General features: G+C 32.4%; 1 protein-coding gene across 1 annotated transcript in view; it reads right to left on the bottom strand.

The window, feature by feature from the left end:
- Positions 1 to 10000, bottom strand: part of LOC122252771 (nephrin) — a 20495-nt gene that overhangs the window by 4036 nt on the left and 6459 nt on the right. The window contains exon 3 of the mRNA XM_086551771.1: positions 8949 to 9061. Within this exon, the coding sequence (XP_086407897.1) occupies positions 8949 to 9061 (113 nt within the window). The remainder of the gene's footprint in view (positions 1 to 8948; positions 9062 to 10000) is intronic.

Below are 10000 nucleotides of genomic sequence, written 5' to 3'. Positions count from 1 at the left end.
TAATGAACAACTCTGTGCTATAAATAGTTTGGGTAAATAGGCCTATAGGGTTGGGTAAAAGCTATATCTTATGATGCCTTCAAATCATGGTGCTTCTGCATAATAAAAGTAAATAGTCTTTATCTCTTAAAGTTAACTGCTCAAGATTTACGCCACCCGTTAAAGGCAAACAAACAAAGGAAAAAAAAAACGTATATAACATTCATCTTTCAGCTATCATTATAATTGTTTTTTTTCGAATTTCCTTTTTCTTCTTCTTTACGAAAGAAAATCATAATAAAAACTCAACGCAAATACTGGGAAGCTGCAGGTTTATCGTCTCCTAAACTGCACTGCAAACCGAATTAACCAAGGGAAAAGTTTCGAGGTTATTGTACATAGGAAGTGAATACGCTCGAAAAAGTCGCTCTCGGCTTTTGTTTACTGGACAATCTTCGCAGAAAAAAAATCACAGGGAATAGTTTTTTTTTGTTTTTTTTCGCTCTATTTTCTTCCTAAGGAATTTCTATATCATGGAAATGATATGAGGCGGTGAAAAAATAATTTCTTATATTTAAAAGATAGAATTGTTTCCTAGAAATTAAATTAATACTTGAATATAACTTTTTATAACTAACAATAAAAAAAGGATGGGATGGTAGTGGTGCTAGAAGACTGATGTAGTCGTTGCACGTGTTGTGAATAGGGAATATAATATCTAAGATATTAATGGTGATTATAATAGTGATCGTAATGATGGTGTTCACAGTAGCAAGAAAGACAGAAATGGTTTAATCATAATATTCATGACATTATGATAATGATGATGCTTGGAATTTATGATGAATATAATGCTCTCGGTGGCTATAATGAAAATCTACAATAATAATGATCATAATGTTAGTGATTATGATAGTGATAATAATAACTCATTATTGTCACTCTTATCACTAGCACTAACATCATTATCGATATCATTTTCATAACAGTAAGTAGTGATATTAAGATAGCAATAAAGATAATGATGATAGTAAGAGTAATGATAATGATAACGATAAAAGACTAACATCATACTTATGACCGTAGGTAGTGATATCAAAACAATAGTTATGATGATGATTATAATTGTAATGATGATGATCATAATAGTAATGATGATAGTAATAATAATAATACTGGTAATGTTAATGATAATGATAAGGACAAATATAATAATGATAACAATAATGATAGCAAAAATCATAATGATAATAACAAAAATAATAATGACAATGATAGTGGTAATGACGATAATAAAAATAAAAAGCCATAACAACAATGAAAATGATAATAATAACAACAACAATAATAGTTATGATTACAATGATAATGGTGATGATGATGATAATTATAACGTTTGAATTATTATACTAATGTTGATTGCGATGGTTAGGGGATAGTAATTACTTTATTATTTGAAATAAGATAATAGCAGTATTAATAATATATTAGCAATGATAACAATAATGATGAAAACAATATTAGAACCATCAAAATCACCATTTATGATGATAATGATAACTAATGGTGATAATGACGATTATGATATAAACTGAAAGCAACAATAATGACAGTTAGTATACCATCAAAACTTCTAATATCTATAACAACAGCAAAAACAAACAAACAACAAAACCAACAACAACAACAATAAAAAAATCCACAACAAAAGAACCAGTCCGACAACAAAAAAACAATTAAATTGATAACAAGAACACCCAACAGCCCTAGCACTGACTCACAATGACCTGATAAAAGGAGCCTCGGTTTGTGTGTTCTCAGAGAAATGAGCTTGGGCCTTAAAAACAGCTGTGAGGATAAGGAGGACCATGACGTTGGGAGACTTGATGAGAGGCGGTAAACACTTAAGGATGTCATAAAACTAAATGAGTTTAGAATATGCAAAACGTGAATGAGGAAGATGTCTTATAAGAAGAAAAAAAAGAGGTGATATATGTCTGATTAGAAGAAGAAAAAGAGGTGAAATATGTCCTATAAGAAGAAGAAAAAGAGGTGAAATATGTCCTATGAGAAGAAGAAAAAGAGGTGAAATATGTCCTATAAGAAGAAGAAAAAGAGGTGATATATGTCCTATAAGAAGAAGAAAAAGAGGTGGAATATGTCTTATAAGAAGAAGAAAAAGAGGTGATATATGTCCTATAAGAAGAAAAAAAAGAGGTGAAATAAGACAAATAAGAAGAAGAAAAAGAGGTGAAATATGTCCTATAAGAAGAAGAAAAAGAGGTGAAATATGTCCTATAAGAAGAAGAAAAAGAGGTGATATATGTCCTATAAGAAGAAGAAAAAGAGGTGGAATATGTCTTATAAGAAGAAGAAAAAGAGGTGATATATGTCCTATAAGAAGAAGAAAAAGAGGTGAAATATGTCCTATAAGAAGAAGAAAAAGAGGTGATATATGTCCTATAAGAAGAAGAAAAAGAGGTGAAAGATGTCCTATAAGAAGAAGAAAAAGAGGTGAAATATGTCCCATTAGAGGAAGAAAAAGAGGTGAAATATGTCCTATAAGAAGAAGAAGAAAAAAGTGAAATATGTCTTATATGTAGAAGAAAAAGAGGTAAAATATGTCCTATAAGAAGAAGAAAAAGAAGTTAAATATGTCCTATTAGAAGAAGAAAAAGAGGTGGAATATGTCCTATAAGAAGAAGAAAAAGAGGTGAAATATGTCCTATAAGAAGAAGAAAAAGAGGTGAAATATGTGCTATAAGAAGAAGAAAAAGAGTTGAAATATGTCCTATAAGAAGAAGAAAAAGAGGTGAAATATGTCCTATAAGAAGAAGAAAAAGAGGTGAAATATGTCCTATACGAAGAAGAAAAAGAGGTGAAATATGTCCTATTAGAAGTAGAAAAAGAGGTGAAATATGTCCTATTAGAAGAAGAAAAAGAGGTGGAATATGTCCTATTAGAAGAAGAAAAAGAGGTGAAATATGTCCTATAAGAAGAAGAAGAAAAAGAGGTGAAAGATGTCCTATAAGAAGAAGAAAAAGAGGTGAAATATGTCCTATAAGAAGAAGAAAAAGAGGTGAAATATGTCCTATTAGAAGAAGAAAAAGAGGTGAAATATGTCCTATAAGAAGAAGAAGAAAAAGAGGTGAAAGATGTCCTATAAGAAGAAGAAAAAGAGTTGAAATATGTCCTATAAGAAGAAGAAAAAGAGGGTGAAATAGGTCCTATTAGAAGAGAAAGGGAATAAGAGGTGGAATATGTCCTATTAGAAGAAGAAAAAGAGGTGAAATATGTCCTATAAGAAGAAGAAGAAAAAGAGGTGAAAGATGTCCTATAAGAAGAAGAAAAAGAGGTGAAATATGTCCTATTAGAAGAAGAAAAAGAGGTGGAATATGTCCTGTGAGAAGAAGAAAAAGAGGTGAAATATGTCCTATAAGAAGAAGAAGAAAAAGAGGTGAAAGATGTCCTATAAGAAGAAGAAAAAGAGGTGAAATATGTCCTATTAGAAGAAGAAAAAGAGGTGGAATATGTCCTATAAGAAGAAGAAGAAAAAGAGGTGAAATATGTCCTATAAGGAGAAGAAAAAAAGAGGTGAAATATGTCCTATAAGAAGAAGAAAAACAGGTGAAAGATGTCCTGTGAGAAGAAGAAAAAGAGGTGAAATATGTCCTATAAGAAGAAGAAGAAAAAGAGGTGAAATATGTCCTATAAGAAGAAGAAAAAAGAGGTGAAATATGTCGTATAAGAAGAAGAAAAAGAGGTGAAATATGTCCTATAAGAAGAAGAAGAAAAAGAGGTGAAATATGTCCTATAAGAAGAAGAAAAAGAGGTGAAATATGTCCTATAAGAAGAAGAAAAAGAGGTGAAATATGTCCTATAAGAAGAAGAAAAAGAGGTGAAATATGTCCTATAAGAAGAAGAAGAAAAAGAGGTGAAATATGTCCTATAAGAAGAGGAAAAAGAGGTGAAATATGTCCTATAAGAAGAAGAAAAAGAGGTGAAATATGTCCTATAAGAAGAAGAAAAAGAGGTGAAATATGTCCTATAAGAAGAAGAAAAAGAGGTGAAATATGTCCTATAAGAAGAAGAAAAAGAGGTGAAATATGTCCTATAAGAAGAAGAAAAAAGAGGTGAAATATGTCCTATAAGAAGAAGAAACGAGGTGAAGCTGTCCTATAAGAAGAAGAATAAGAGGTGGGTGGTGAATATGTCTATAAGAAGAGAAAAAGAGGTGGAAATATGTCATATAAGAGAAGAAAAAGAGGTAGATATATGTCCTATAAGAGAAAAGAAAACGAGGTGAAAATATGCCCTATAGAGAGAAAAGAGGTGAAATATGTCCTATAAGAAGAAGAAAAAGAGGTGAAATATGCCCTATAAGAAGAAGAAAAAGAGGTGAAATATGTCCTATAAGAAGAAAAAGAAAAAGAGGTGAAATATGCCCTATAAGAAGAAGAAAAAGAGGTGAAATATGTCCTATAAGAAGAAGAAAAAGAAGTGAAATATGTCCTATAAGAAGAAGAAAAAGAGGTGGAATATGTCCTGTTAGAAAAGGAAGAAGAGGTGAAATATGTCCTATAAGAAGAAGAAGAAGAAAAAGAGGTGAAATATGTCCTATAAGAAGAAGAAAAAGAGGTGAAATATGTCCTATAAGAAGAAGAAAAAGAAGTGAAATATGTCCTATAAGAAGAAGAAAAAGAAGTGAAATATGTCCTATAAGAAGAAGAGAAAGAGGTGCAATATGTCCTATAAGAAGAAGAGAAAGAGGTGAAATATGTCCTATGAAAAGAAGAAAAAGAAGTGAAATATGTCCTATTAGAAGAAGAAAAAGAGGTGGAATATGTCCTATGAAAAGAAGAAAAAGAGGTGAAATATGTCCTATGAAAAGAAGAAAAAGAGGTGAAATATGTCCTATAAGAAGAAGAAAAAGAGTTGAAATATGTCCTATACGAAGAAGAAAAAGAGGTGAAATATGTCCTGTAAGAAGAAGAAAAAGAGGTGAAATATGTCCTATACGAAGAAGAAAAAGAGGTGGAATATGTCCTATGAAAAGAAGAAAAAGAGGTGAAATATGTCCTATGAGAAGAAGAAAAAGAGTTGAAATATGTCCTATACGAAGAAGAAAAAGAGGTGAAATATGTCCTGTAAGAAGAAGAAAAAGAGGTGAAATATGTCCTATAAGGAGAAGAAAAAGAGGTGAAATATGTCCTATAAGAAGAAGGAAAAGAGGTGAAATATGTCCCATAAGAAGAAGAAGAAAAAGAGGTGAAACATGTCCTATACGAAGAAGAAAAAGAGGTGAAATATGTCCCATAAGAAGAAGAAGAAAAAGAGGTGAAACATGTCCTATACGAAGAAGAAAAAGAGGTGAAATATGTCCCATAAGAAGAAGAAGAAAAAGAGGTGAAACATGTCCTATTAGAAGAAGAAAAAGAGGTGGAATATGTCCCATAAGAAGAAGAAGAAAAAGAGGTGAAATATGTCTTATGAAAAGAAGAAAAAGAGGTGAAATATGTCCTATTAGAAGAAGAAAAAGAGGTGGAATATGTCCTATGAAAAGAAGAAAAAGAGGTGAAATATGTCCTATGAGAAGAAGAAAAAGAGTTGAAATATGTCCTATACGAAGAAGAAAAAAAGGTGAAATATGGCCTATAAAAAGAAGAAGAAAAAGAGGTGAAATATGTCCTGTAAGAAGAAGAAAAAGAGATGAATTATATCCTATAAGAAGAAGAAGAAAAAGAAGTGAAATATGTCCTATAAGAAGAAAAAGAGTTGAAATATGTCCTATACAAAGAAGAAAAAGAGATGAAATATGTCCTATACGAAGAAGAAAAAGAGGTGAAATATGTCCTATGAGAAGAAGAAAAAGAGGTGAAATATGTCCTGTAAGAAGAAGAAAAAGAGGTGAAACATGTCCTATAAGAAGAAGAAAAAGAGGTGATATATGTCCTGAAATATGTCCTATAAGAAGAAGAAAAAGAGGTGATATATGTCCTGAAATATGTCCTATAAGAAGAAGAAAAAGAGGTGAAATATGGCCTATAAGAAGAGGAAAAAGAGGTGGAATATGTCCTATAAGAAGAAGAAAAAGAGGTGACCTATCGAGGAAGGAAATGAGAAAAGGGGACAGTTTGAAAATCGTTAGAGTTGTATGTTTCTTCGGAGATGGAATGAGAGCATGAGTGATGAAGGGAATGTAGGATTCAGTTTTGTTGCTATAGAAATGAAGAGAAAAGACAACACTAGAAAGACAAAAATAAACAATGTCATTATAAAATTTATAGATCCATTAACAATCGGAACTGCGTGTTTTATGCGAGACCAAACGATAAAGAATTGAAGGGAATAATCACAAAAAATAATTTTCCTTATCTTACAGGAAGACAAAGAGAGAGACGAAGATAAAAAAAAAAGAGTCAAATAGGATTAGAGAAACAACCAAAATACAGCGACAAATACAAAACGCACACACAATCGGTATCAAACGTTTTATTTGAGAACGAACGAAAACAAAACCAGGCGACTTGAGGAAAAGTCACGAGAGAATCAATCTGTCCTGAGGCAGACGGAAGTTTTGAAACGAAATCAGGAACAGGAACAAAGGATACAATAAGGCAGCGCAATGGCTTAGGGTTTACAAAGACAAGAGGAGTTGTGAAACTGTGTAAACAAGTCTTCACAGGAGGAACAATAAGCGAATAAGGGCCAAGTGCAAGCAAAAAATAAAGAGAAAAAAAACAAAAACAACAACAACTTGAAAGCACCGTGTCATTATGAAAGACGCTTTAGGTTCGTAACCGAGCGGATTAGTGTTGGAAGGTATTTTACGTGAAAAAATAACTGTTTTAAAATGAATTAATTTTAGTTTGTTCTCTGCAAGCCGTATTCTCATTTCCACTCAATGAGGCCAATGTCAGATGAAAAAAAAAAAAAAAAAAAAAAAAAAAAAGTTTATTATTTTTTTTTTTATTATAAAACCAGACACACAAACACCTAGAAAAGAAGGTTGAATTATGAATAAATGCATATAAAAAATGTCATATCCATGGAGACATATCACTGTTCTCCTTTCTGACACAAATCATACAGCTGACACAGGCAAGGAAGGAAGTTCATAAAAGATGAATCGTTGTAAAATTATTTGAAAAGAGGAAGTGACATGAGTTTGCATCCTATAACCACACTCTTCGTAAACACGAGATATTTGAGTGAAAAGATACTGTGACAAACAGGCAAGAACAGATACGTTTTTTTTTTGTTTGTTTTTTTCGGTAGCACAGGACATGGCGCTAACTACAAGAATGTAATGTTTTATATCATACAAGATAGATGACGTGATCTCCATTATGTAGATTTTATAAAGAGGAAAAAGTGACATTTTAATTCATTTAATTGTTGCGTTTAAACTTTCCCACGGAGAAAATGAAAGGGGCAGAACAGTTTACTGGAAACTTCATAAATATCATGAACTGAATATAGCAAAAATATTGGTACGTACACTAATAATGAAAATGAAGAAACATAAAAATGATGATAAAAATGATAAATCAAATCAGTAGTAATGTTATTATTATTTATCACTATCATCCTTATTCTTTACTTTTGATTTTTCCTTTATGATAATGATTATCATTATCATTACTATCATTATCAAGATTATTATCAATGTCATTATATAATGATGATGATAATGATCATGATAACAAATATAATAAATGATAATATGTTAAAAATATTTCAAATTCATGATGATAATGATTATGATGATAATGATAATGAGAGCGATAATAATAATGATAATGATGATGATGATAGTGAAAATGACAATGAAAATTATGATGATGATGATAATGAAAATGACGATGAAAATTATGATGATAATGATAATGAAAATAATAATGATAACAATAATGAAAACAACTACGACGATAACAATAACGAAAATAAATATGACAATAACAAGAATGATAAAAAAACGACAAAAATAATATGATATGAGAACACATCCAGAAAACTAACTTACTAGGGGCTGCTCATATAACATGGGTAGTGTCTTACGAAAGTGAAACAAGAGAATGCCCATGAGATTAGGGCTTATATGTACTCTGTTATCTCTCAAGGCAAGATGATTATATCAACGAATCAAAAGGATAATAGGATCACGGATTATAGATTCTACAATTACCAGCGTAATGATGATTGCAATATATATATGTGGTAATGGCAATGGATATGTTGAAAAAAATGGATAGATATCTGTGCTAAAACTAATCCTAGTTACTAATCGTAATAATGTTCAGTATGATGGTTGGTGATAGAAATGTGATTTATAAGTATAGGAACGATGTGAAATATAAAGTATTTGAGAAAATTATGTCAGTATAATTGAGAACTAAATTACAGACAATGCGTGACACTTTCCGCAGTAATTTATACCAATTTTCATATTTTCTGTGTGTGTGTGTGTGTGTGTGTGTGTGTGTGTATGTGTGTGTTTGCTCGTGTGTAGAACCATTCAAATTCATATTATATCACTTTAAATGAGACACATATATAAATGTGTATATATATTTATATACTGTATATATATATATAATATATATATATATATTTATATTTATATATTTATATATATATTATAAATATTATATATATATATATATATACATATATTTATATATATATACATATATATATATAATATATTATATATATATATATTAATACATATTTATATATTATATTTCTATATTATATATATATATATATATATATATATATATATATATATACATAGTGAGACACAAAAACAAAACTGTAATAAAACCAACAAAACTACTTACATAATGAAGAAGAAAAAAACAAAAAAAAACACCACAATCACACAACAAAGAAAAGACCAAAAGTAAAAAAAAAAAAAAAAATGAAAAAATAAAAAAATAATAATAATTAACGAATATACTCACGCAAGACACTGACGGCGATGCTCACGTTGACAGATCTCCCAAGGCCATTCTGAGCGACGCAAGTTACGATTCGACCGTTATCGTCCGCCGTCGCCCGTAACGTTAGCTCGGATCTGCGGGTGAGCGGAAGGGTTGTCCCCCCAACCCACCTGTGAGGTCTTTTATCTTCAGTCATGGGTTAATTGGGTGGTTGGGTGGATGGGTGGGTGGTTGGGTGGAGGGGTGGATGGTTGGGTGGGTGGGTGGAGGGGTGGAGGGGTGGATGGGTGGATGGAGGGGTGGATGGATGGATGGAGGGAGGGGTGGTTGGGTGGAAGGCTGGATGGGTGGAGAGGAGGGGTGGGTGAGTGGATGGTTGGGTGGATGGATGGATGGAGGGGTGGATGGAGGGGTGGGTGGTTGGAGGAGTGGAGGGAGGGGTGGGTGGGTGGATGGTTGGAGGGGTGGAGGGGTGGGTGGATGGGTGGGTGGATGGATGGTTGGATGGATGGGTGGGTGGATGGAGGGGTGGGTGGATGGTTGGAGGAGTGGGTGGGTGGGTGGGTGGAGGGGTGGTTGGGTGGATGAGTAGATGGATGGTTGGAGCGTTGGATGGATGAATGGTTGTTTGATTGAGTGATTGGGTGGATGGTTGGTTGGTTGTTAGGTAGGTAGGTAGGTAGGTAAGTAGGTAGGTGGGTGCATTGATAGATGGATGGTTAGATGGGTCGGTAGATGGATTGATTTTTGGTTAACTGTATGGGTGCATTGATGGACGACTGGATGGATGGATGGTAAGTAGATAGTAATTAGGTAGATGGGGGAGTTGGGTTGGTCGGTAAGGAAGTAGACTGGTAGGTAGGGTGATTGGTAGATAGACAGACAAGCATACAGGTATCGGTAGATTGATAGATAAATCATCCTTTGTCTTGAAGTCTGCCATGTCACCAGCACTTAACTATCATACAGGAGTTTGTATTGCATTATACCTAGTTGATAGAGGTATGTCGATAACGTATTATAGATAATGATATAACACTAATATAATATACGATCTCTCCCCCCCCCCCCTT

This window comes from Penaeus japonicus, unplaced genomic scaffold (genome assembly GCF_977035675.1).
Source record: "Penaeus japonicus unplaced genomic scaffold, GWHDUDI00000001_assembly GWHDUDI00000025, whole genome shotgun sequence".
Taxonomy (NCBI): Eukaryota; Metazoa; Arthropoda; class Malacostraca; order Decapoda; family Penaeidae; genus Penaeus; species Penaeus japonicus.
This window is presented reverse-complemented; position numbering and strand designations above follow the sequence as displayed.